Source organism: Fistularia commersonii, chromosome 1 (genome assembly GCF_037954325.1).
Source record: "Fistularia commersonii isolate RoL2024-O1a breed Wild chromosome 1, RoL_Fcom_v1.0, whole genome shotgun sequence".
Lineage (NCBI taxonomy): Eukaryota > Metazoa > Chordata > Actinopteri > Syngnathiformes > Fistulariidae > Fistularia > Fistularia commersonii.
The window spans coordinates 29,278,928-29,306,516 of NC_141284.1; the positions used below are offsets into that span (position 1 = coordinate 29,278,928).

General features: G+C 42.9%; 2 protein-coding genes and 1 long non-coding RNA gene across 9 annotated transcripts; 2 read left to right on the forward strand and 1 right to left on the reverse strand.

The window, feature by feature from the left end:
* The first annotated feature begins 487 nt into the window (after nucleotides 1-487).
* Nucleotides 488-15,343, forward strand: LOC147238131 (RING finger protein 145). Of its 5 annotated transcripts, XM_086159469.1 has the most exons (12): nucleotides 4,959-5,215; nucleotides 5,553-5,575; nucleotides 5,938-6,189; nucleotides 6,451-6,559; nucleotides 7,431-7,522; nucleotides 8,030-8,271; nucleotides 8,778-8,953; nucleotides 9,044-9,184; nucleotides 9,978-10,160; nucleotides 10,487-10,634; nucleotides 11,513-11,869; nucleotides 13,933-15,343. In XM_086159469.1, exons 3-12 carry the CDS (start codon nucleotides 6,021-6,023, stop codon nucleotides 14,767-14,769), a joined length of 2,454 nt encoding a protein of 817 aa, XP_086015595.1. In that variant the 5' UTR covers nucleotides 4,959-5,215; nucleotides 5,553-5,575; nucleotides 5,938-6,020; the 3' UTR covers nucleotides 14,770-15,343. The 5 variants fall into 5 exon arrangements, with proteins under 5 accessions (XP_086015605.1, XP_086015612.1, XP_086015622.1 ...); XM_086159479.1 differs by lacking the exons at nucleotides 4,959-5,215; nucleotides 5,553-5,575 and adding an exon at nucleotides 488-551; XM_086159486.1 differs by lacking the exons at nucleotides 4,959-5,215; nucleotides 5,553-5,575 and adding an exon at nucleotides 1,295-1,369.
* On the reverse strand, nucleotides 11,728-13,610 carry LOC147238132 (uncharacterized). Of its 2 annotated transcripts, none has more exons than XR_015107106.1 (3): nucleotides 12,729-13,610; nucleotides 12,532-12,576; nucleotides 11,728-11,930 (listed from the first exon to the last, which is right to left on the reverse strand). It is a non-coding gene; the product is annotated as an uncharacterized LOC147238132 (long non-coding RNA). The 2 variants fall into 2 exon arrangements; XR_015107104.1 differs by having other exon boundaries at nucleotides 12,471-12,576.
* A 1,692-nt stretch (nucleotides 15,344-17,035) lies between the features above and the next one.
* LOC147238133 (ubiquitin-conjugating enzyme E2 D2-like) lies at nucleotides 17,036-27,362 on the forward strand. Of its 2 annotated transcripts, XM_086159521.1 has the most exons (8): nucleotides 17,108-17,687; nucleotides 18,831-18,894; nucleotides 20,789-20,820; nucleotides 21,045-21,122; nucleotides 21,498-21,603; nucleotides 21,953-22,046; nucleotides 22,236-22,285; nucleotides 26,280-27,362. In XM_086159521.1, exons 1-7 carry the CDS (start codon nucleotides 17,664-17,666, stop codon nucleotides 22,282-22,284), a joined length of 447 nt encoding a protein of 148 aa, XP_086015647.1. In that variant the 5' UTR covers nucleotides 17,108-17,663; the 3' UTR covers nucleotide 22,285; nucleotides 26,280-27,362. The 2 variants fall into 2 exon arrangements, with proteins under 2 accessions (XP_086015656.1, XP_086015647.1); XM_086159530.1 differs by lacking the exon at nucleotides 22,236-22,285 and having other exon boundaries at nucleotides 17,036-17,687.
* The last annotated feature ends 227 nt before the right edge of the window (nucleotides 27,363-27,589 follow it).

A 27,589-nucleotide genomic window follows, 5' to 3' on the forward strand; every position in this document is an offset into this window, starting at 1 on the left:
AGACCAGGTGGAAAGGAAGCGAGACACTTAGATGTTGTAACAAGGATGGAAACTGCTGTAGTTCATTTGTTTTGACCAAAAATGGCAGAAATGTAGCTCCTACCTCAAGTCTGATAAGAACCCAGGTAGGAGCACACACATCGTCCACATCTTGTATAGACAATGTAATCTGAAGGAGATGGGTGAATGCAAAGCAGAGGTAGGTGAGAGTGTAGCCAGACACCATAGCATGCTGGTTTGTAGGATGACTCTGGTGTCAAGGAAGATCAAGAGGACAAAGGAGGAGCAGAGCACAAAATGGTGGAAGCTGAAAAGGGAGGAGTTGAGAAAGGCTCTGGGTGGTCAGGGAGAGCTTCCAGATGATTGGACAACAACAGCTAGTGTGATCAGATAGGCAGGTAGGAGAGTACTTCAGCTGGAAGGAAAGTAGATAAGGAGATTTGGTGGTGGAATGAGGAAGTGCAGGAGTGTAAACAGAGAAAGAGGTTAGCAAAGAAGATACTGAGAGGACTGAAAAGAACAGACAGGAGTTCAGCGAGATGCGGCGAAAGGTAAAGATAGAGGTAGCAAAGGCAAAACAAAGAGCGTAGCATAAGAACAACTTTATTAATCCCGAAGGAAATTGCAGACTTGTATGCTCGGTTGGATAGTAAGGAGGGTGAGAATGATCTATACAGGTTGGTGAAACAGAGAGATAAAGATGGAAAGGAGGTACAAACAGGTCCGGGTGATTAACGACAGAGAGGGAAATGTATTGACAGATGCTTGAAGAGTGATGGGAAGATGGAAAGAGTACTTTGAAGAGCTGATGAATGTGGAAAATGAAAGAGGCAACTATTGTAGACCACAAAGTTGCAGAGATTAGTAAAAGTGAAGTGAGGAAGGAACTGAAGAGGATGAAGAGTGGAAAAGCAGTTGGTCCTGATGATGATATACCTGTGGAGGTGTGGAAGTGTCTAGGAGAGGCAGCGGTAGATTTTCTGACTAGATTATTCAACAGGATCTTAGAGAGTGAGAAGATGCCTGAGGAATGGAGAGGATCTGTGCTGATATGTTTTTAAGAATAATGTGCAGAATGGCGGTAACTTGTTGATGTGACAAGGATGGACAGGATCAGGAATGAGTCCATTATCTGGACTCTCTGTAACCTCAACGTTCTCCCTGCAACCTTTCAGATGCTTTTTATGCTTTTTTTGGAGCCTGCAGTGGACCTCCCTCGAACCCAAAAATATCTATAAACACACAATGTTATCTTTTTCCTTTGTGACTTGGATCCTTCTTGGCATTCAGGAAGTGGAATCCATTTCAAACATTCCTGCATTTCAGCTGAGAGGAGTTGACACTGTTTCTTCCAGATAATCTCCAACAGGTGTGTTTGGAAGGAAGGATTTCATTTCCATGCTTTTCTTTCTTTTACAAACGGGGAATTTTCAGTTTGACACGATATCAGCGGTCGACTCTCCCCTCCGGCTGGATCCTCTCTGTTTTCTAAAACTCGGAGTGATCCCGTGAATCATATCCTCCTTCGCCTGCCTGGGATTTAGTCAGATATAAAGTTAAAAAAAAATACACAGCCATTTCCTGCCAAATGTTTAATAACAGATTGCATCTAAGCATTATACAATATCTGCAGGGCTTTTCTTCTGGACGGACAACTTCTCTTTCAATTGTAATTCTCAAGCGTTTTTGTTTGTCGTTTATTGTATATCTATCTATCTATCTATCTATCTATCTATCTATCTATCTATCTATCTATCTATCTATCTATCTATCAGATGATCATATAGTTTATGAACTATTAAATAATGAAATGTAAAATGTATGTAAACATATTCTATACATATAATTTGGAATTTGGGGACAATTCCGTACAATTTCTAGGATTGTTAAATAATGTGAATAACTGCAACGCTTGATATTTGGCTGACAGCGGCACAGACGCATTGGTTTTTGCAGTTATAAAAACAAGCCAGCGTCTCCCCTCCAGTTCAGCGGGGTCAAATGTAACTTTGGGGTATTGGCAGTATCAGCAGGCTAACAGGACCGGGTTGCTACTCTGCACCTTGACAGTTTGCCCTGATGGTGGTGCCAAGGTATCACCGGCTTAAAGAACTTTCCTTGTGTGTATAATACTGAACACACACCACTGACCACTTTTTTTAAAAACACAAACCCTTGAGATTTCACTTTCCAGACACTGATGGGGGATTAGGCTACATTTTAATCCCGAGTTTCCTTCCCTTCACTGGATGTACAATAAGGCATCTCGCACCCCCTGACAGATAGTTTTGGGGGGGAAAGACCACGAGGCAGGGAAGACACACAAGGAGTCAACAAGGTGCTACAGTTTTCCGTAAATATACCTCAATCTCCAAATACATCCCAAACCTTTATAGAGGGAACTATACAAACAAGAAAAAGCAAAAAATAATGAATGCCGATAGACATTTATGCATATGTGGGCATTGAGGTTTGCAGCCTTTCCAAAAGGGATTATGGTTTAAACAATTACAGCCCGGCTCCAACACGTGCATTATTGTCACTTATTGCTTCGAAAACTCTACAATCTCACAAGTTTTGTGTGAGAACAACTAGAACGCTACACTGGATCCTCATCGGCTGCATGGGTTAGAGGCAGAAGACTTATTTTTTAAAGTGGGTTTTGCATTTCACATCATAGCAACCTACTTTCTCAATACTAATACATCTCGCGCTTTACATCATTTTTACATGTTTAATAAAACTACTACTAAAAGACTATTGAAGGAGTGCATTTAAGTGATTGAACATTGTTGAAGTGACGGCAGTGAAAAATGAAATGTAGGGCATCAAAATGTGATACATCCAAAATTGTGCAACCGCTTTCGTGTTCATTTGATTTAATATTATGGAATTTTCTTCCGTTTTGAGGGTTTTGAAATGATGCTTATTTTTATACATGGTGAATAACCATGGTGAATGTAGGCATCGGAGCAGTTGGCCCCCAACATATCTTAGGTGCTCACACCCCAGATGTGACTGGGATGAGGAAATGAACGCTCCCGTCCTCATTCCCGCGTCACTTTATCTGTCGTCTACAGACGTGTGTTTTGTTGCGGTGGTGCTGGGACGCGTCGTGATAACGCAATTCTATATATATCAAATCTTAGGTTTGATCACAAAAACTGTTTTGAGACTTTGGCCTTTGAGGTATTTAGAGTTTATGACTGTTGGTGGGGCTTTTAAGAGGGGTAAAGTTTGGTTTTTGAGAAAAAAAAATTTCCACATGCTAATATCTCAGTGATTAAAAGGATAAAATTGAGGTTCTTTCCTTTAGACTTGGACTTGAAGCAGTAGTGCTGGTCCCCTGTACCACCGCGCCCCAGATAAGGATGAGTGGTAGAAGATGGATGGATGGATGGTGGGTGGCTGTACAGTTTGGATGGCTCGTTTAAGTTTAATCTTATGGAGTGATTTTTCTTTGTTGCACTAATAGAGGCTTCCCTTAAACGGTGATTTTAAAGAAAAGATATTGTAATGATTCAGTTCTTGCTCTCATGGGTTGGCCCCTGCCCTCTGAGTCTAGAGCCCAGTCTCAGCTCTTACCAGATCTAATCCAACTTTGATTTGGGTTTGAAATTTACTGTATTTTGATAGAGGACAGCACCATGGAACCCAGCATGAAGAATATGATGCACAAAAAGCAGTTTGAGATGAAGTGAGTCAAGCAGCTGCTCACCCAGCAACACAGGAAGTGCATTTCTTTCATATCAGTCCATCTCTCAGCTGCAGAAAGTATCAACTGACAAAAAGTCTAATCCAACAGATTCTGTGAGTATTATCTGTTATTTTTTTCTTCACAAAACTAATTGGAGGGTGATAGGAAATTATAAATCTGCTCAGAAAGTGTATCAGAAGCATTTCCTGGTGACCCTCCAACTGTCAACCTGATCCTCTCGATGCCTTTTCATGGACTGAAATAAAACACTGTCTCCTGTTTGATAAAGCAGAATGTAACTGAGTAAATGTCAAATGAGAAATCACTAAATCTGAATAATCATGGACTATTTATCACACCTATAGTTTAAGTCTCAGATCAGAACACGGCAGGAGTAGTAGATGTTGCCTAGAAATGTCTTATTTAAGTCATACTTGTCTTGTGAGCTCTAGATCTACTTAACTGTTTAACTGACTGTCATTCAGATTTCAAGATTCCTATTCAGAGTATGACTGTCCCAAACATATATTTCCAACTGAAATAACAGGTCTTTTTCTCATTTAGTTCCAAACAGGCTAGTTACCACCTATTGCTTGGACATACTTATTGACTACTTGCTGTATTTTCAAAATTATATGCATTCTCAATTAAAATGCTAAAATCTCGCTCCTATTTATCTGATTTCTTGCGGGCTAAATGTCTTGACGTATTTTGTGATTCACAGATTAATACTTGCAGGTTTTGCTTCTTAGCACGACATCTTTGTTTTTTTTGAACAATCAAGAGAGGCAAAATACACTGACGTTTGGAAAACTAACTCAAAATCTCACACAAAAAAAAAGTGTCAAAGAAAATAGTACAACTTGAAGTTTTTGGAGGTCTTCAACCAATGTGGAAAAAAGCATATGCTATACAATTCTACCCAATTTGTGATTATTATCTGATAGCAATAACAGTAATAAGGATATGAAGGTAGTTGGTGTGAGAGAGGAGGATTCAGAGATCAGGGTGAGATGGAAAAGTGGATTCCCTGTGGCGACATCTGAAGGGGAAAGACCAAAGAAGAAGAAAAAGAAAAAGAAAAAGAAAAAGAAAAAGAAAAAGAAAAAGAAAAAGAAAAAGAAAAAGAAAAAGAAAAAGAAGCAATAACAATGATAATAATAGTAGTGACAATAATAATAATAATGCTTCTATTTTTCGACCAGTGCTTCCGCGACCTAATTGGTCCATTTGATCGTGACGTATACACCGGAAGTAGCCACGCAGGCGGCTGGAATCATAACATTGCCTCTGATGCCTCGACTCTCAATCGCCTTATCGGCAGAAATCATGGATGTCTTACTCCCAATTTCAACGTGACGTCCACGAATAAGTATTTGCGAAACGCAAGGATTCAGGAATGGGAAATAAATTTCTCGCAAAGCCATGAAAACATGTTTGTATCCGCGGTGAAAGCTAGCCAGCTGCTACGAGCTAGCATATGGCTGTTCGGCTGCGCCGTGCGTCGCTGCTCGGGAGGTGAGCTTCCGTTGGAACAATCGCTTCTTCAACGTTTTGACACATTTAGGACTTCGTTTTTCAATGTCCCTCGGCGGTAAATTGTGCTTTTGAAGCCTTTACGCCGCTGACAACTTAACAGGGAGAAGTGGCTTCATTTCTGAAGGGGTGTTGCAGAAAAGCGAGTGTTCTCTAGAAGCACCAACCCAACTTCTTGGACATTTTCTATGTCATGTGGCATTTCTTGCTGTTTTGCGTTTTCTTTTTTGCAGCTTTCACGCTCAGTTTCTTGCAAAAATGTCTGTGATGACTTTTCACCGTACATTTTATTTCTTTTACATTTTGTTCCAATTTTCAGATCCTTTCTTGATGAGTTTGAAGGTATGTCACTGCTCTCCCATGGGTTCTTGAAATCAGAACCGCTCAGGACTGGATGACTTTGAATGAGATTAACATGATATTCAGAAGCCCATGTTAAAAAGCGTTCATTTTCCATGGCGTATGCTGCGACATACAAAATAACTCACCAGATTAACAACAGAATTATAGATGATAGTAAAAATGGGTTCAAAGGTCATATATTGTGTTTGTTTTTCGTGTGTGTGTCTCTTGGCCGACTTAGACAGAAAGCAAGGGAATTTTACTGAAAGATGGTCCCTATTACAACATTTTTATACCTTCCATGCCATATAGGTTGCTAACTGTTCATGGATGCGAGACCTGAGTGCCTGTTTGTCTCACAGGTGATGCGTCGAAACTGCCAGGAAACACCATGTGACGACCGAAACCCTCAGCTCTTTCTGCACAAACCAAGTCCGGTTCGACGATGCCCCGTCTGGAAGAGCTGGCCAACGTGGCGCTGAGGGTGCCGAGCATCCTGGTGCTGGACCTGCTCTACAAATGCGACATTGAAGGGTTAACGGATCACCTCAAGGCCAAAAATGAGGACATGCTCTTCAAATACAAGTATGTCATCTGGAACATGTACTACATCGGTAAGTACCTGTGCGAGCATGTATTTAAAGTGGGGTTTTCACGCTCGAGCTGAGAGTTCATCAGATGCAGTATGAATATGAAGTGTCAATAACGTGATTCAGATTGCACAACACAGTAGTGCGGTACATTTTAAATGGGATCGTGTATTGGACATGAAGTTAGCCGGTGTGAGAGGAGGGCAGTTGTCTGACCGTTGTCCGATGATTTTCCTCAAAGCCTCGGAGAGCAGCCAGTCGCCAACGGGCCTGTTTTCCTTCCAGGTCACCTGCTAAACGCCGTGGTGCTGGTTCTGCCACTGAGACACATTGTGACGCTCTACCTCCACATCCTGGCAGCCCTGCTGCTCTACATGGGCCACCAGATCTCCAAGTGAGATGCTGCCACCTGCTGATAACACTCTTTCTGCTACCACGACTCATAAATCTTCCACGACCAATACTGTGACTAGTACTATAGGAACTGCTACTTCAACCAACTAGTACGAATAACGCAACCACACCCGCTACTGCCGTGGATACAACGACGACGACGACTGCAACTAATACGGACTTTGCCACTGATGCTGTGACAGCTACTCATATTGTAACCACGACTCCTGCTACCACCCATTTGTACTGATACACCTTATACTGTTATCATTACTAACTGATGATATTTTTAATAATAGCAATCATTTTTGATAATAACACAGGTTTAATGACTTGAAGTTTAACAAACTCAGACAGTTTAACGGGGAAATAATAGAAACTTTGATTCCCTTGGAATTTTTGTGTGTTTTTTTTTTTTTTTGTCTTAAAACACAGAGTGGAAAATTAAGGGAAAAAAGATATAGAAAAATGTCAGGTGAATTAAAAGTTCGATCAAATGATCAAACAAAATGTTAGTTTGATATCTGTAAGGGGTTTGGGCACTCAGCTTCAGTGACTTTATGGAAGAGGAGTGGAAAAATAAGCAAACGTGAAATCCTAATTTTCCTGTGAAATGAAGTTCACTGAAAGAGGAGGAAATGTGAGAAAAGAGCCTCCCAAACCCTCCTGTGTCGGAGAGGCGATACCTTTTCCCTCTGTGTTATTGACCAACCAGCAGCATTGTCGGGAAATAACTTGCGTCAAGAATATCAACAATCTTTGTACTTTACAATGTTTTCCCTAAATATCATCAATATGTTCTCCAACTGTCCAGAGGGAACCTTCTGTTACATGACACATCTGACCCGCCTCCCTCTCCTGCCTCTTCCCAGAGACTATGTCCGCGAGGAGCTGCAGTACGGCTACGAAAGGGCGGCGTACCTTGATGCTCTGGCTTTCAACAGATTTTTCTCCGCATTGACAAGTGAGTTTCGCAAAGGGCAAATTGTCATCTGTCATCTGCGCCGCGTGGCCTTTTCAGCCGAGGTTTCAGATTTCCCAATTCTCCAGGAGACGCGCTTCGATCTTTTCTCAGTTTCTCTCAGTCAGAATGAAAAAACACACTGAAATGATCGATTTGGTTGTTCAGTGTAGGCTTTTGAAATCTTTTTACAAAAGTATTAAAACCTGCACGGGAATCAAAACCGGGAAGCACCGTTCTTAGGAATCCGGTGACGAGTGTTGTCTTTTATGTATCGAGGATTTTGAAAATGACGTTGAAAATCAGGCTTTCCAACACGTGATCCGAAGCCATCACTTTAGATTAACACCAGATTTTGGTCTGAAATAATGTGACAACTGAAGTAAACTGCGACACATCATTTCCCATCATCCGTAAAAACAAAGATGAGGAGGTGTGCGCGCCTCCTCCTTTAGTTTGTCTAAACTTCTGAAAGTCGATGATCGACTTGGACACTTGCTTTCCTCCCAGGCCAGATCATCCTCAGCACGCTGTGTGCCTTCCTGATGAAGACCAGAAAGGTGTGGCTCTTCTCCGCTCACATGCTTCCTCTCCTGGCCCGGCTCTGTGCCGTTCCTCCGCCGACGTTGGTCACGGTCAACACCTTCTCCATGGGGCTGACGGGAGCCGGGATCGCAGCCTTCCTCCTCTCCAATCTCTTCGTGCCGTATCGCCTCGCCAGGGCCGCCTACTCGGAGCTGCTGCAGCTGGAGGTGCGACGCCGTCTCCTCGGCGGGGAGATTCTCATGTTTGTCTTAATTTTGTGATATTTCTCGGGAGCCTTTCTTTTTTTTTTTGGAACAAAATCTAGGTCGTTTTAAAAAAAAACTTTTTGGTCCTTTAACATTGACTAGAAATCCCATTTTTTTTTAATCATCTCTTTGTTGTTACAAAGGTAATACAAAGGTAATTGCTTGCACATTTGAGGTGATTTTCTGCTTTTTTAATCAATGTTTCTATTTATCCACACATCATTTTCTCTGTTTTGTCATGCTTGTACCCTGCAAATTTCCAGATTGTCAAGTTTTCACAGATTTACAAACACATTTATCTTTTGTCCAACCAATTTTTACCTGTGGATGTCCTGGGTTTCACTAAATCAACAAACACTTCCGTGGGTTAAAGGACCGAATCCGCGCGGAATTAAAAACCCATTTTTGAGAAGACACAGGCTTTGGGTAAAGGCGTACGTTGGTCCCGTCTGCTTCCTGTCCCGCAGGTGATGGAGCTGTACAGACTGCTGGCCGTGGGGATCTCCCTATGGAACCAGTTTGCGGTCCCCGTGCTCTTCAGCGTCTTCTGGTTCGTCCTGTTCACCGTCCATCTGTGCTCGGACGCCATGTCCGGCGGCGCCTCTACAGTGCATCAGGGAATCATGTTCTTCCTGCTCACGAGGTGCGGGCGCTCTGCCGGCCCCTCCGTCTACCCCGCCACCCCACCTCCCTTTGACCTTTTGACCCCGAGCTGGCCGTGTGTGTTCCGCAGTGTCTCCGAATGCTGCGCCACACCTTACTCTCTCCTGGGTCTGACCTTCGTGGTTTCCTACCTGGCTCTCGGGCTGCTCAACCTATGCAAGTTCTACCTTGGAGGATACGCCGCGGTGCAGAATGAGAACGTCATGCACAGGTGAAGTTGCCCCAACGGTATCATACCATCATACCATTTACAATCTCTTCACACTGGTTGTTTCCCAGTCAGATTCCTGCATGATTCAATGTGATAAAAACATTTACCGTACGGAGCTGGTATTTACAACCCAGAGCAAGTGTTTGACGCCCGTGCAACAGTACGACATGAGTAAGCAAAATATGAAAGCGCCCCTTCATTGCTTCCGTAAAACGGATTGACCCTCCAGCCTTCCCCGCTGAGCTGCAGTCGCCCCTGTGACCACAGGACGGTGCTAAAGCCCAGCGCTGAGAGGATCAGCTGCCTCAGCCATCCTTTGAATTCTCTCCAGATCAACACTTTCCTTTCAACTTACTCGTACCGATCAACGTCAAAAACAAGATATATAAACATTACAATAGAAGAGTTTAACATGTGCATTCTTACCTTATATTGACCAGTTCGAGAAATATGCACTGTTTTCTTCTCAGAGATTTGCAACCATAACTTGATGGATCTCGGATAAAAGAAGTTTTCAAAGTTTAACTAGTTGTTGTTTTTTCCAAGAAAGAACAGGAGGCTTAAGAGGCTTGCCTCCTGTCAGTTCTGTATAAAGTATTTCTCATTATCCATTTAATGAGTTGAAAAGGCGAGGTCATTATAATGTAGTAACGCGTCACGCTTCAAAAGGCCGATGTGAGCTTTGGTCCAGATCGTCAGAGAACATCATTTCTTGGATTGCCTGACGTGGAAGCGTGGTTCCGTCGTTGTAACTCATTCCTCCTGCTCTCCATGCTGTGGCCTCGGGGAGCAGAGGCGTGACCGAGGGCGTCACCCTGCTGCTCCTCGCCCTCCAGACGGGACTGCTGGACATGCAGGCCCTTCAGCGGACCTTCCTCCTCAGCATCATCCTGTTCATCGTGGTCACCTCCACTCTGCAGTCCATGATAGAGATCACAGATCCTGTCATTCTGGCACTGGGCGCTTCCCGCAACAGGTAACATCCGTGTTGTTGTTGTTGGTGTTGTCTGTCACTCCCTCGAAAGCTTATGAAGAGCTTGAAAAGAGCTGACTTACTTAAGGCAGCGGAGAGTTGAAAAAACCTAAACAAAGAAAAATCTGAAAACGATGAAGGAGTAACTTTTAACTTGAGAGAGAAGGGGAACATTTTACCGGTAGGAGGGACATAAATCAGCCGGAGTGTTGTTGATAAAGTCCTGGCAAGCCCACTCCAAATATAAAGTGGAAACCCTGCTTTTTGACCCCCGAGAAAAGAAGAAAAGGCCTCCGGTGTTTTAAGCGCTATTATTTATTTGCCTCCAGGAGTCTGTGGAAACACTTCCGCGGCATCAGCATGTGTCTCCTGCTGCTGGCCTTCCCTCTTTTCATGGCCTATAAGATCTCTCAGTTCTTCCACATGGACTTCTGGCTGCTCATCCTGGTGTCGAGCTGCGTGCTGACCTCCCTCCAGGTAGGAGGAAACGCCCACGCCGGGCCTCCTTTCCTCTTCAAAATAACACAAGCGCTTTTCTAGCCTTGGCAACAGGACCAAATCATTTTTTCCGCTCCCCTTTGGGAGGAAATGTTTCCGAACGTCTCGATGTCCCTGATGTCAGAGTCGGCGGTCGGCGCTTGATGAAGGCTTGTGACGTCCGATGTTCAATTTACACGCTTTTGGTTTTCAGTCCAGTTTTGACATTTGACAGTTTCTCTCATTTGGTTCGGCTACATTTCGAATGTCACTTTCACATCATTTTAAAAGGGTCTGTCACAACATACCATTACCTCGGTCCCTCGTTGGGAGTCAGGGATATCAGGTCTTACCGTGTTTGATCGGTATCCTCGGCTTTTCACTGAAACCCGGTCGTCTACCAATCCCAGTCTTTCCAGTTTGACGCGTCAACAGAAATGTGCTGAATGAGGTTTCAGCGTGGCCTTTGACTTCCTCCCGTTTATCGTTGCCAGACAAAACGTCACGCCTGCCGGACATCTTCCTCATATCAGACGGGTGGATTCTGATGATACCGCGTTCGGGTCGAATTCTATCATTTGCTGATAATATTTCCTTAGTGACGTTTATAGATTTAAGTCTGAAATATTTGCACTCCTAAAACTACTAATGACACAAAAATAGCCAAAATACTTTGAATCCGTTTTACTCGGAATACTTAGTTACTTCTGGTTTGAACTCAAAGTCAGCACCATTTTTACCCTCATACATTGCTGACGGCCTGTGCTTTAACTTTAACTTTTGGCTTAATCCATTATCTCTAGGGGTGACGGTTGGTCGGTCACCCTTGAGGTTCGGGATGCTTAAATCAAGTGCTAAACGGGCGGCTGTGCGTCCAGGTTACGGGCACCATGCTGATCTACTCGCTCTTCATGGTGGAGCTGCTGTGTCGCGACCCCATCGACAGCCTGGACGAGGTCATCTACTGGGTCAACGCCGTCAGCAGGGTGCTGGAGTTCGTGGTGGCGCTGTGCGTGGTCGCCTACGGCACCTGGGAGTCGCTGTTCGGAGAGTGGAGCTGGATGGGCGCCTCCGTCATTATCATCCACTCGTACTTCAACGTCTGGCTCAGGGCTCAGTCCGGCTGGAGGAGCTTCCTGCTCAGGCAAGAAGCGGCCAAGAAGATCAAGTCCCTGCCCAGGGCCTCGGATCAGCAGCTGCGGCAGCACAACGACGTCTGCGCCATCTGTTTCCAGGTGCGTCCCGTGACCCGAGGACACGCTGTCAGTAAGATAGGTCAGATGGCCGGGGGAAGTTCTGGGGAAAAAAAAAAAAAAAAACAACCCTCACAAAATCAGAACGTCAGAAACGCTTGTTCCTAATTTATAAGGAGTATCTTGATGATTTTTCAAGGTATATTGTCAGTTATTGCCTTCGCAGTTTCCAGAGTGGTTGTAGGTAAGATCCTCATGATTTACTGGGGAATTTCTTTTTGTTTACTGATCATTTCCCGTTGATGACTTTTTAAAAAAGGTCTCTATTTACCAATTCCAGGGCAAATAAGGTTTTTCCAAGATTTTTTTTCCAAAGTTTGATATGTGCCCGTATGTTAACGTGTTTAAGTTTCACTCCTCGGCGGAGGATGAAACAACATATGATGCATATATATTAATATATGATACAGAAACTGAAGTGCGGGAGGCCTTTTTGTGACCAAATTATGGTCTGGCCCCGAAACAAAACCCCGCCGTCTCCACCGTGTTGATCGGGGCACGCACCGCCCTTCTGCAGCTTCTACGCTCGCAAATTATTATGGGCATTTTCACTACTTTGTTGTCATGCCGGAAGAAACCAAACCTGCAAGACTTGCTGAGGAAAACGTCTGCTCATGGAAAAATGTATTTATGTAACAACTTGCCGAACACTCTGGGACTCCTGGTGGTTCCCAGGAATCAAATAGGAACTGCAAAAAAACACGAAACAAAAAGGACATTAGATTTAAATCCAGAGAACAAGGAACGGTCAAAGCGTTCTTTTAACATCCTACATTTACAAGTGACAATAGCTTGTGATTAAAGATGTTAGTTCCAACTTTATATGAAAGGAAAAAATCACTTTTCAAACCCATGACAAGGCCCTTGAGTGGAAAGAATGCTGCGTTGCGATGTTCCTGATGTTGACGTCTGTGAGCCGGTGACATCCAGCCCTGCGTTTCAGCGCTTAAAATCCCCGTTCGGCCAGTTTTTCCAGTTTGGCTCTGCCTTTGTCCGTTAGCTGTGCCTTCTGTTCCTTCTCTGAATCCTCTCCCTTCCTGTTGGTGGTTCCTGCAGCCGCGTCACATCGGGTTCATCAGCGCTGCCGAGTCGGCCTCCGTCGCAATGACCACATCGACCGACGGTGCGTCGGCGAGCAGGGCTGCCGTTTTTCACCTCCATGGAACAGATGATTTACTGCCCGGGTTGAATACAATCTGGCACATCATGGCAACAACCCCCCTTTTTATTAGCATCACTTTTATTCAGAGGCTTAAAAATGGCGGCTGACTTTTCCAGAAATCCCAAATTGTCCCAAAAACTTGACAAGTGGAGTAGATCTGAGTGATTTGCTGGAAACAAATGATCAGGATGTTCAGGAGCACATGGTTTTCCAACTATATGGATCACAAGCAGAGCTTGGGGATGTAAAGTTACGTGTTAATTCCACAACAGCCATAAACGGAATGACTACCTTAATGCTACGTGACTTGAATTTTTGAGAAAATGTAAAACTGAAATGTAAAAGAAAAATGCGATAAGAGATGGGTGAAAATTCCACATTTTGTCCTCTTCGAAACCAACTGTAGCACTTTAGTCAAAGTATTTTTACCACGGTAAAACTTTGGTCAAATCTGATGTTTGGACTGAGCCGATGGCACGTGTCGCAGCAGGTGGTGAGATATTTGGGCGGATATTTGGGGGCGGCGTGGCGGCGCAGGAGGTCGAGCGATTGTTTTTGGAACCGAACATTCCCGGTTGGATTCCCAGTGTGTCCGAGTGTTGCAGAGCAACACGCTGAAGCCCTGCTGCTGCCCTGCAGCCGCTGCTCCTGGTGCATCCATGATGGCTTCATTGCAGAGAAGCAATTTACCCACAGGGATCAATAAAGGATAAATGACTCTTATTATATGTTGGAATGCTGGCGGCAACGTCAAGAAGTTTGGTCAGAGAGCTTTAGAGAACCCGTTTATCATTACTTGAGTGTTCCTCGGCCGAAGCGGCATCGCAGAGGTTCTGGAAGCTGCGTCTTTGGTACGTCTGATACAACATGTGTCTGTTTCCAGGAGATGACATCCGCAGTCATCACCCACTGCGGCCACTTCTTCCACGGCAACTGTCTCCGCAAGTGGCTCTACGTTCAGGAGACGTGTCCCATGTGCCACCAAAGGGTCCAGCCCTCGCCCCAGAGCCCGGGCCCGGACGCAGGGGAGGATCCGCCACCGCCGCCTCAGAGGGAACCCCGACCTGATCGGGCTGCACGGGAAGGACGAGAGGGCGCGAACGACGGGGCAAACGACGGGGCAAACGACGGGGCAAACGACGGGGCGCCCGGTGGGACGCGGGGTGACGGGGTACCCCAAACTGAGGACACACAGGACGCCGAGGAGGGAGCCGGGGGGGCTGCTGACGGAAGCCAGTCGGATGAAGACGGAGACGCCGTCCAGGGGCCGGGCTGTAGCTCCAGAGGAGACCATGAGGGCTCTGTTGGCCCGCTGGACGGCTCCTCAGAGGGAGAGGGCCGGAGCTGCCACACTTTAAACTCCCTGGGGGAGGAGAGCGAGCAGCGCAGACCTGACTGTAACGGAGTCATCGACAGCGCCTCCTCCCCCTTACCTTCGGTGGGAGAAAACCGCCGGGTCGGGACGCCGGACTCAGCGGGCAGCTCCGAATCAGGAGGAACAGTCAAACATAAGGAAAGCGGCGCGACTGTCGCGTCGGGTTTCAGTCCCGGCGACGACCCCGCGCCCGTCGCATCACGTCCAGGAAGCTCAGAACTCAGCGATCAAAGTCACGACAGCACACTTTCAAACTCGGAGCGACTCGGTGGTCCTCGGGCGCCTCCTTCTCTTCTTGCACAAGCACGGACCGCACCGAGCGAACGCCCCGGATCAGTGCCTTGACAGGTTGATAGAAACGCATTTGCCTTCTCCCTGAACCGCGAAGAACATCACATATCCTTCTACCGGTGGGCGTCGATGAATGTGCTTCACTTGGGCAAGTAACGTATCTGCATCTAGAGACTAAATGATGTGGTTTCAAAATGTACATCTGTACAGAAATGATTAAAAACATGCAAAAATCAGTTTGATTTAACTTGCTCCAGTCATTATGTCATGCCAGCAGGTTGCAAAGAGTCCCGTTTTTGGACTTGGTTTTCATTGTCCTTCGAAGATTCATGTGGAAGGAAAGAAAGTGGCAAAAAAGCAAGAAAATCATGTTTTTCTCTTGGTTGGTCATCAATCGGACTTTTGTACCTCAAATAATAACAGTGTTGAATTACAGATATGAACTTTTATTTTCTGAAGTCGGTATGAGAATAGAATCATGAGGCAGGTGTCATTTGATAACAAGATACATGCGTAAATGCTCAGTATTCTGATCTATGATCTCTCATTCATTAATACAATGTTAAAACATGGCTGTATAAAAACCTTGCAAAAAAAATAAATCGAAACTCGATAAGGGAAACGAGGATTTCTTTTCATCTCGTCTGATGTTCTTTATACTTGAAATACATTGCGGGAGGAGACTGACGCTAAAATCAGACGCTAAATGTCAAACCTTCTGAGCGTCGGTGTCAGAAGTTGACAAAATGACATGTTGTGCAGAGGCTGTGTTACAGTTAGTTAATAACACAACTTTATACAATATCAGGTTCCTGCTTCCTCAGGACTTTGGAGTAAATGATTGACAGCAGAAGTCCACGCGTCATCACAATCTACATCCCACCAAACATAAATGTCTAAACGATGACGGTGTCCGGCCGAGGGGTCGATACAATAAATCGGTCAGATCCTTGACTGATCGGCGTACATCTGCCATAATATACAGAGCTAGAGGACAGTGTTTGAGTGTGTCTGCTAAAACCAAGAGATGGGTCAAAGTTAGACCAAGAAATAATCTTTCTACTTCAGGGTTAAGTAAATATACCTGGGTCGCTACTTTTTGTGTGTATCAATGAAACCGTCCACAAGGTCGGGGGATCCCCTTGAACAACTGACAGATAAAACAGCCATTTTCCAAGGGTTTATTTATTTCTTTTTCACAGACAGGAGTCTCCTGAAAACAACTACTTCAATAGCGACGTTTTGAAGCGGGGAGACTTGCAGCAAATCACAAGGAAAATAAAATTCAAGCGCTTTTCATTATTTCATTGAAGTTTGAAGGTTTACGTGTAGGAGGTCTTTGCTACCTGAGGCTATCAGACTTTTTAATTCCTCTTCCTTCAGCCGCAGGGAATCTTCAAATCTTTGTACTTAAGACCTTAAAACACTTGATAGCCTAAACCTTGACAATTTATATTTTATTGTATTGCTTAGTCTCCCTCCTTCCTACCATTATCTATTATTGTTATGTTTTTGCTTGAAACTCTGGCACAACAATTTCCTTCGGGATAAATAAAGTTGTTCTTATCTTATTCTAAACACAGTGTAAAGAGTTTAAAACCAGGAGGAAAAACAAATATTGCCACAAAGAACTCTAACTCAACTTGAGACTATAGGAAAGGAAATGAGGTTATTTGGGTAGTTACCATGTGAAGTGATCCAAATTTTGGTATGAATTATGGCAATGATGTTTTACAGGTCTCGCAATATCAGTAATAAAATCAATATGTTATTAGTACATGGAGGAACAAAACTTATGCCGTTCTTATTTAGTAAAGAGTTTACTCGAATTTGAATGCTTAATCCCGAATAAATCAAATGCTAAAGAAAATGAATCTATACTTTGGCCTTTATATGTGCGTTTGTACTGAAAAATATAATATCTTCTCACGAAAGAGGACAACATCTCTTATACATGTGAAGAACGGCTTACTGATTTTTGACATTTCCTAAAAATATTGGTCAAAGTGAAGGTAATTTATTTCTATTTTTCCGCATCAATCCTCGATCCTACAGTATGTGCAACCCCTCGGGTCGTGTTGTGTCCCTTCATGCAGTCTCACACACATTTCACTCCATGTTTCCATCCCTTTCACGGAATCCCTCGCTGATTAAGATTCATTTGCAAGCTTTTCTGTGCTGTTTTTTAAGATTAATTTTTGAAACACTTGTTTGAATCACCGGCCGGTTCCCAACATTGTGTTCACGCTCATAACAAAAAAACAGAAAGAAAATATCAGGAGCGCGTCCTTACATTCCTAATCAATAATTGATTTCTCTATTTTTTTCTTTTATAATCCCAACGCCTGAGTGAGCCGTGTGAGACAGAGAAGGAGTGAGAAAGAGTGTGATTGGAGTGTGTTAGGCGTGTTTTTCTGTGAGTGTGTCGGAGCGTCCCTGCAGCTCCGACACTCGCAGTTCTTCTTCCGTCTTGTTCTTTCTGTTTTTTTCTCCCCTCCTTCCACGGGCTTGTAACCAATCTGCCATCACATCCTCCCGTCAGTCAGCGAGCTGCTGCGCCGCCTTCGCGTCAGAAAGCTTCAAATCCATGTCGAGGACCGCTACTGACTAACGGCGTCGACGGACGAGAGGAGCCGCCTTTTCTCTCGGCCGGGATTGTTTTATTCTTTAGCGGGGACGCGAATTGTCCGCCCGCATCGGGGAGCGAAAAACCCTTCCGAGCGCGGTTCGTTGGTGAGAATAGGCTGGGTTCCTTAGCTAGCTAGCTTGCTAGCTTCGTTCGCGACGCCGCGCATACGTAGTTTGAGCTAACTGCGCTAGCTCCGAAAGAAAAAGGCCGTCGAGTTGACCGCGGCGATTATTTCAGAAGTAGCGACTCATCCTGGCATATCACGCTCGCCCGTCGCCGCTCGGATTGGAAAACTTACAGGGTAGAACACCGAAAGAGGATGGCTTTGAAAAGGATCCACAAGGTAAGAAAAATGTCGCAAGCGTTTTGCTAGCTAGCTCGCTCGGTAGCTAGCTTGCTAGCTCGCTGGCTAGCCGTGTAGCTTCTTTCAATATAACGCTGTTTGTGCTTCTCGTAACCTGCCAAATGTGTTCGGGGGAATCCGTCCGCACGTCATTCGAACCCGTGTGAATGTTCTGCGTGTCGCACGTTGAGTTGTTTGTCGACATTTGTCCGATGTTCGACAGTTACCGTAGTTGAACACAACTCCAACAGGATTCGGTGGGGCTCCGTATGCTAACGGTAGTTTCGGTTACAGGTTCAGTGTTCGCGTCCAAGTGGATTGACGACAGAAAGGCCGCACGAATTGCCCAACACTTGATTCGGTTTCGTGAGCACATCTATCGGAATGCCGCCGGGTCACCGCGCAAACTGACCCCGCCACTATAAGGGGCTTGGTGATCTTCTAAAGATCGATCGAATGGCTCAAAAACGCAGTTTTTAAAGTCACGACACTTGGTGTTACGAGAACCCATGACTCATATCGCTGGATCTGCGTTGAACGTCAACGCTGCGGTCATGATACATTTCCTTGGTATGTAACCGTGTTTGTTCTGTGTTCACGTCGCGGTGGATCCTCTTCTTGTCTGTCGGTCGAAAACGCAAGTAAAAGTCAAACCTCGGCAGACTTTACAACTAAACCTCCTGGCTGCCACGGACTCCATTTAAGTTGCGAAGAAATCCTTCAACTTGGTTGAGAAAGTGTTTGTCACAGCGGGACGGGTGGGGCTGTCGTCCCCACCTCACTTTAAAATAGCCGTAGTACTAAAAATAAAGGTGGAGGCTGCCCTGTGTGTGTGTGTGTGTGTGTGTGTGTGTGTGTGTGTTTAATGTTATAGGCTCAGGTCTCATCTTGCTGCTAACGATAACAAGCTGGCCCCATGCCTCCTCCAGGCCCCTGCAAAGCTCAACTTGAATGCGGGGAGATAAAAACACAAACGGGAGGCAGTTGTGAAACAAGTGAAAGTGCACACAGACTACCGGGGCAGCCATGTAGCATGTTGCTACCTGGATCCAAATTACGGAGTGTCCACCGCCTCTCTGGCCACTTCTTAAATGTCACTCTGAATCTTGTTTGGTGTTTTTCACAAACCCCTTTTTATTTCAGGAGCTGAACGACCTGTCCCGTGACCCTCCGGCACAGTGCTCGGCCGGTCCTGTAGGTGATGACAGTAAGTTTCTCCTGACCTGCCCAACCGTTTCAACAATCTAGAGAAGAGTCATCACATAATCCCCGTAACATTTTAGAATGAGGCTGCCATGATTCATTGATGGGTGGTGACCTTTGAAAATGACCCTCTTTTACCTGTATCAGCTTGTCAAATTAGAACAAATGAAAAGAAATGAACTCTGCACCCTGAACATTTTCAAGGCGCCAAGTTGAAAATGTTCAGGGTGCAGATTTTAGGCTGTCATCTTGGGCTTTTTGCAACAGTTTAAAATCCCCCACCTGTTTTTCCAACTTAAGACTAATGAGGCTATCCCTGAAAATAATAAAATTGGAAATGGTGGTAAAAGTAATTTATTTATTTTATCTTTAATTTTTTTTTCCACCCTCACTGTTAGGCACATATAAACTTCATGCTGAAGCCCTTTATGAAGCCTGGGGGTCTTTATTTCCTTTTCAGATATGTCTGACAAATTAAAGTATGCTCTTCATACTGTTTTGTGACTTTGGTGTTCTTGCTGGGCATGTTTTTCACCCATAAATCAAATCACCCTTATTTAAACCTGAAATCCTTTGTCTCTCAGAGGCCTCGGCTACTGGTAGTCAGACTGAAAGCGCCATCTCACGATTTTTTAGGCTGTTTTTGTTCCACACTATCACAGGCCATCTTTATTTCCCCTTTCCTCGAACATGTCTTCGCCCTTTAATGTTGATTTGCAGGGAATTGTACGCTCAACGGAACATAGAATTTACGTATATTTTTCAAAGCAAACATGTACCCAAGGCTCTGATAACTGAAGGGCTTGCCTGGTGCCACGAATGATCAAAATCCACCAAGCCGTTTGCAAAACATTCCCTTGATGCCGATAGCAACGCACATTCTGCAACCTTTTGAAGAATCGCTGTCAATGTTTCAGCCACTCATACCTGTGTAATGGTATGTGAAAAATTCAAGCACAAGATTGCCCAGCACTTCTTGGCATATTGAAGTATGTGGCGAATGTTTTTTGGTTTCGAGTCTGATCGATTAAGTCACTTAAATTGTTAAAATCTTCTTTAGACAAGTTTATTGGGTATTTTAATTGGGTATTTATAATTCATAGATGAGACAAATTTATCAGCCCATTACCCACCGGCCAGTTGAAGTGGCAAGCTACAAATTTGTTTTTTATGATCTTTTTTGGGGCGTGTGCTCTGTTGAATAGAGAAGGGGGGAAATAAGACAATTGCTTGACTCTATTTTTAAGCTGAGGGTCAAGCAATTGACCAATGTTGGCTAATTTCTAAAAAAAAATGACATTCATGGTCAAATCAACACTTTTGGCAAAGAAGACAATAGCCATTTATTCTCTGGTAATAGAAACTAAGAAATAATGGTCGAGTTGTCTAGGCTTATCTAATAAATAGCATATTTTACTTTAAATGATTCCGCCAAAATTGATGATTAGGTGCCAAGCTTGTAAAATGTATTCCACTGCCACTAAGGAGATTAAACCTCAACCATTCCAGCCATTTGAGTTTTGGTTCCTGGTCAAGAGATGCCATTTGATAACGGTTATAAATCTATATTTGTGAAGGTCAAAGGAAAACTGCCTCTGTATGGGAGGTTGCCAACAATTGTGGAACATTTTAAATGTTTATTTTTCTCTCAACATAAACCTCTCGTAACATATTTTTTTCTCATCGTTGATCCTAATTTACACTTTACAAGTGAAAAATTATACTGAAGGTAAAACAGGTGTGTATCAGGCTGCGGCAAAAGTTACTCAATGAACAAAAAACAGGACATCATTATGCCTGAAACCGAATGCTGCCAATGTTCATCTTGTCATGAAGGTAATCCTCTTGTTTTGGTACATCTGTAACCTTTGGCCACTTTCACTTTCTTTTGTCTACAGTGTTTCATTGGCAGGCAACAATCATGGGACCTGTAAGTAAATTCTTCAATAGAATCCTTACTCTATTGTCTTAAAAGTAGCGTTGCACTGCAACAGGTCTGAAGTTATGTTGCTAGCTGCTGTAATGAGTTCACAAAATAAAGGTTTAAATTTGATTTTTTTTTTTTTTTTTTTTTTTTTTTTTTTTTTTTATAAAGGGAAGCAAGAGGTTTGTTTGGCTTTACTTTTCCTCTTAAATGTCATTCTTGCTTTTCAGAGTGACAGTCCATATCAGGGAGGTGTTTTCTTTTTGACTATTCATTTTCCCACAGACTACCCCTTCAAACCACCCAAGGTAAGTGGATAAGGTCTATATTACCAAAAACAAAGCCTTCCGTTTACTTGAATTCTTTGAGAATTAATTTGACATAAATGCTACATTTTCCACTACATTTAATTTTAAGTACTGTTATGATCAGTTTTATGTTAAACAGAAAAATGCTCATTGCTCACAGACATATCTTAAATTAACATGTCTGTCATTCTTAATGTTTGCATGCAGCTGGTCTTATTTTTAAGTCATGCCTGTCAGTATTCCCACCTGATGTCCCCTTATGCCATGTCCTGTCAGAGCTTTAAATCTGTTAACTGTTGCAAGTGTTTGCCTGTGAGCAAGCCTCTCAACTGGATTTTTTTTTTCCTCTCCTCCCTCCCTTTGTCTCATTTTCAGGTTGCATTCACAACAAGAATTTACCACCCAAATATTAACAGTAACGGCAGTATCTGTCTGGATATTCTCAGATCACAGTGGTCTCCTGCACTTACTATTTCTAAAGGTAGGGAATAAATAACTTGTTTTTTGTTGATGTTCCTAAACAGCATAGCAGATATTCAAATATAGTGCCAAGTTGGCGAAGCACTTTGGAAATATTATTGGCTAAACTGTGATGTGTATACCCTGTTTCTTATGTTCTCTAACTGGCCAAAATTTAAATGTGCCGCTAAATGTTATGCGAGGAAAAGTATGTCGTAGGTTACAGTGCTATCAATTTTGTCATTTAACTAGGTTTTTTTGTCTCAAGTTGTGGGTTTCATTAGGTCCCAGGTTATAAGTATTTCATGGAAGTCCAAACGTCATTTCACAGTGATATGTTTAAACATAATTTGCTCCTTTTCCCCATGTAGTTCTTCTCTCCATTTGCTCACTCTTATGTGACCCCAACCCCGATGACCCACTAGTGCCAGAGATTGCACGAATCTACAAAACAGATAGTCAGAAGTAAGTCTGTGCTCCATGTCTGTTATTCATCATACAGAAAATCTGTTCTTTCCAAAAGGGACTGCTACCCCCCCCACCCCCACCCCCCAAGTAAACTTTTCTTAGATTAAATGGTTTGAAAGAGATTTAAACATTCAAGCGTGCAAACATTACTTAAATGCAGGGTGTGACCCAGTTTCACTCTACTAGGTACAATAAACTAGCTCAGGAGTGGACAGCAAAGTACGCCATGCTTTAGGGTAAGACCAGGAACCAGTGCTGCATCGTGCGTGTGTTTGTTATGCTCCGTGGCAAAAATTCAGCCTTGAGCCATCTTACGAAACACATGGATGCAATTTTTATTGTTTGACTAATCACTTGCCGTGTTTCCATTAGCTCATTATCTCCATGCATTTCTCAGATCTTGACTTAAACATCGAAATGCATCTTGCCAACCTGCAGGCAGCAGCCATTGTTCATAGGGTTTATTTGGTCAGAAAAGACCTTGAATTTCTTTGTCACAAAACAAATGCAAGAATACAAACAAATGAAAGAATATAAAATGTCTTGGGAAAACTCTTTTCCATGTATTTAAATATTGTTTCCTTAAAACTGATACTTTCGGGTGAGATTTTCAATGGGTCTTGCTCGGTGAATGGTAAAATTAGTGTTTGAAAAAAGTTAAAATGCGTGAATTGGGTTCAGGTGTATCCAGGTGTGATAAGATTTTTAGAATGAACTACCAGTACAAATTAAAAAAATGTTTTCTAATAAATAGCTGGTACTTAAGATTATCTACTGCACTGTCACAGAAAAGAACATATCCTTTCATTTCAACCAATGTTTATGGTTGCTGAAAATTATCCTTGACGTGTAGGAAGCGTGTCATGGAATTTAAAAGTGACAGTTTTCAGGGCGAGAAGTTCCACTAAGGGTAAAGACAAAGTTTGAGGAAAAGCTCTACAAACATCTCTTTTACAGAACATATAAGGCTGAGGGGGAAAAAAAGTTGGTGCATCCAAATTTAGATGTCTGTGGAGGTTCTCAGTCATCCAGGTCATGTTGAATTCTTGTCGTGGCAACTGGACTTGAATTCCTTCATTGTAAAATAAACTAATCAAATGTAGTTTTTTTTTTCTGAAGCTAACTGCTCATTAATTGTAAAACTACTGTAACAAAAAATAGTTACATTTTTGCATATGCAAAGAATATGGTCATGTGAATTTGCTTTATAGCCATGGCAATGTATTCTTACAGAAATGTATGACGGGAACCCTGTAATAGACTCCCTGCGCTGGTCTAAGCCACAGCCAAAGCGGTTGTGCAGTAGAATGGTTGTGGGCTGTGCTGTCAAAAAGAGCCATCAAAATGAAGAAACAGCATCAATCTCAAAGATGCCTAATGCAATGAAACTTGGAAGACAAACAGAATAATTGGAAAGTTGTTTTTTTTTCTCTTGAGTTTACATTTGGCACACAGCTGAACTCCCTGACGCAGTCATTCTTGATTGAGAAGTCAACTTTCAGTGACTTATGCTTCAGATGGGTAATTCATAATGGTTTGTCCGCTATTGCGTAGCAAGGCAGTTGTCAGCAGGGACCACTCTGAAAAATGTTACTCATGGTGCTTTCGAGGACACGCTAAGAGACAGCTGCCAAGAAGCCCACGATTCAAAAACTATGATGTTTGATACTCGGGCAAACACTTAGTATAACGCAAGCTTGTGTTGAAATATCACAGTTGAGGCTGATGTTGACCTCGAGCGTTTTGACATGACTTATACTACTGGGAAAAAGCTTTAACGTTCATTTTTTTTTCTAATGTGAACCGATTTCCACAATCGTCTTGAAATAAGCATGAATGACTGCATGCCATGGATTCAGTGCAAATGTTTTGATAATCAGTCCCCTTTTTCACATGTCTCCCCTTTAAGTGCAAGTCAAGGTTTCACATGGATATGCCAGACCGTGATATTTTCAACTATGTTTTTCAAAAGAAATTAAGGCGAATTTCCTAAATAACTTATAATTTTACTCACCGTATTTTCTGCACTATAAGGAGCATAGAATAAAACTATTGTGGTTATGTTATGCATCCACCAGATGAAGCTGCGCTAAAGGGAATAACAACAACAGTCAGAGAAGTCAGTCAAACTTCATTAATAGAATACAAACCGACGTTCTGACAACTCCATTCACTCCCAAAACAAGGTAGTGGATTCACAATACGGCACCGTACGTAGTGTATTGCCGGTATTTGCGCCGCCTTTGTTGAAAACAATTTTTTTCCAACTCTATTTGTCACAGTTTCAAGCGTTTCATAAAACAAAAGCACCAAGAAAGACCGCCTCTAAATTCATTGATGTTCATGTCGCTTGCTAGCGCTGTTGCCTTCATTCAAATAGTGACTGTATAGACACATCTACTTGCAGCTCTTTGTTCAACAACCCACTGTTAGAGTTTGTCCTCCAACTGTGGCCGTTTCGCTTTGTACCCTCGGAAATTCTGTGTAGTCTTCTTTACTCGGCGCAGGTCATCTTGTTGCTTCCTCCACTTCCATGCCATTGATTCATTGATGTTGACTTCTCTCGCTGCTGCTCTATTCCCATGTTCTACTGCGTGACTGATGGCCTTGAGTTTGAACTCTGTGTTGTAAGCGTGTCTCTTGAAAGGTGCCATTTTGGGGTCTTTCTACACACACAAGTGGTGTGGGACTGGAATTCCCCTTTACCGTTTTTACTGCTGCTACTTCGGCGACGCCCCCTGACTACAGTAGCCATAATTAACCAATATTGATCCATATGTAAGGCGCATCGGATAAATAGGCGCAATGACGGTTTTTGAGAAAATTACAGGCTTTTAGGTGCGCCTTATGGTGCGGAAAATAAGGTAGTCAAAAGTTGGTAACCAGACAACATTAAACATGTTGTGAATAAGGAAGCCTGGCATCAAACTTCTTTGGAGTATGGTTAATCATCGTAATACCGATGAAGTAGTTCATGTTGTTGCTTCTCTTCAATGTGCCCCATTCGTCCTATCGTGCTAATGTAGGATTAGACAACAGGGAGGCCCTGGCAAAGGGGAAATCAATCAACTCCATATCCCAGAGCAGTGTATAATATTTAATTTACATTTCTAATTGAGGAAGAAAAACACAATCTTGTGTTTTACAGTAGCGAATATATAAGTGACCCAAAACTTATGTAATTTCAGTAAGTCTTCTCTTTGCATCCAGATGTAGTCCCTATCTCCAGCATGAAAAGGACTGTTTTCTTGCAAAAAAAAAGTTATGATTTTTTTTTTTTTACTTCTTTGCTGTGGAAGATGCCTGAGAATTTACATGACTGTGCCATTTCTTGAAAGGGTTGCTTTTGTGCACCTACTGTACCTACTAGGGGTGGAACACAGTTGGGGGTTCAGTTCATAATCATTTCATTTTACTGATTTTCAAATGTTCATTTACGTTGTTAAATCGAACTTTTGCCTCAAGATTCCACCTAGAATTGGGAGAATACATTTATCTAATCCCCTACCTGTGCAGATTAAAAAATGTAGTTTGGTTTTGTAAAATTATTAAGTCTCAATGCCTACTTAAAAACAGCCGCAGTATGGAAAACACAATTTAAGTCAGAGATTTTCAGAGCGTCTTAGAAGTTCTCCTTGTATGTTGTTACGAGTGGTGTCAATGAAGGGGGATGTTTTTGTGCCACTAAAGCACTTTGACCAAACCCTGAACCCCCCCAGCAAATCTGAATAGAATATTTTATCTGATTCAGAAGGGGCATGGTTTCAGAAGCAGCTTTTCATTCCCCCTCCTGCTGGCAGCGTCAATATGCTCTTTCCGGTGGACGTGTCAGTCCTCTCATGGCAAAGCTCTCAAGTCATGTTTTATCCAAATAGTGGTGTTTTGTTTGCAAACCGAAAAGCACCAAAAATGGCCTTGACTTTTGCTTTTAGTATGTTTTCCTCTGGAAGTGCATGCATCAGGAGGCAGTACTTTCACAGTATTGTCTACAAAGTGCAATAGTGTCGGACTGATGAGTAAAGCAAACACTTCCACCCCGAGTACTGACAGTGTGTCTGGATGCTAACTCAGCTTGCCATGTTGTTTTGATGTGGCAACATGCTTAAGTGCATGTGCTCCGATTTTAAAACCTCATAGATGAGAGTGCAAGTACATTTGGTCATGCAGATTTTTTTTTTTTTTTTTTTTAAAGATGGAAACTTTAATTCTTCTTTTATTCTCCTTCCCCAGATACACCAGAATGGCAAAAGAATGGACACAAAAATATGCAATGTGATGGCATTGTTGAAAAACATGGTGGACAAAAAATGTTGTCGCTGATTCAAACTTAAAATTCCGGGATTCTGTTTTTCTTTTTCTTTTTTTTTTTGTTTGTTTGTTTGTTTGGTCCCCCTCCCCTTCTCTCTCTCTATTTTTTATTTTTTTTTCTCGGTTAATCAGAATTACCCCTCCCCCCCTTCCTTTTTCCACTTCTGCGCTCATAAGAAGATAGTGTTTTCTCTCAGGACACGTGCCAGTTTCTGAAGTCTCAAAGGTCACCGTAGTTTGTAAACTCTCCAGCATGCCCCAGTCAGCCATTTAAACCAGTGGAATTCTAGTCATTACTCTGCACACACTTTGTAGAATCTGATGCAGCCGGTCTCTGGTCACTTCCAGTTGTCCCGTAGGAAATCTCGCAGGACTCTGTGAGGTGGTTCATAACCTTATCGTAGGCTTAGTTTCTCTACGTATGGAACGCTCACACCGAACCGTTCAATTTCTAAAAAGAAAAAATCAAATCCGCTGTCCATCTAGCAAGATCTGATCTGTTTTAAATTGGGTGAATGGGAACGTGCCAATATTGGAAGTTTTAAGAAACTGGTTCGTGGCTCCTGTCTCTGCCTCCTGGACTGGTGATGTTCTTCTGATCATTAGTATAGGACTCTATTATACCTGAGGAAAGAAGTGTATCTTATTCCACTATCAAAGTGTGTGTACAGAGAAGCACAGCATTATATATCAATGTTAAGGAAGCAAAATATAATGAACTTCAATGTTGTATTTTATGCATGTTAATAAAGGTAGGCTACTATATCTGATGTCTCTGCAAATTAAATGCATTGTAAGGTTGAACAGCTGGATGAATTTGGTTCCCCTCAAAGGCTTTCTGTTTCTTTTGTTACCTAGAAGCCAGTAGTTGAGCTCTTAGTTTTATGCCCACATGAACACTGTCTTCTTGTAGCCCTAAAATAATGATGCAGAGCTCATGGTTGATAATCAACTTGTGGCTCTGTTTTTAGTTCTCCCTTCAATAAAGTTACTTAAACTATAAAACGCTGTGTTTGAGCTTTTCTTTGCAAACCCACTGAACATAGTGCATTTGAGCCCGACCGATTTGTCAGTCAGCTGATTTTTGCGTAATCTCACAGAAATACACTGTTAAATACATTACTAACAGATTTGCAAACAGACAGGCATACCTGGACACGAATGTCTGGGTCCTGATAAGCCTTTGAATGTGGCTTATAAATTCAATATCCTGATCTTTATTTCCAACACGT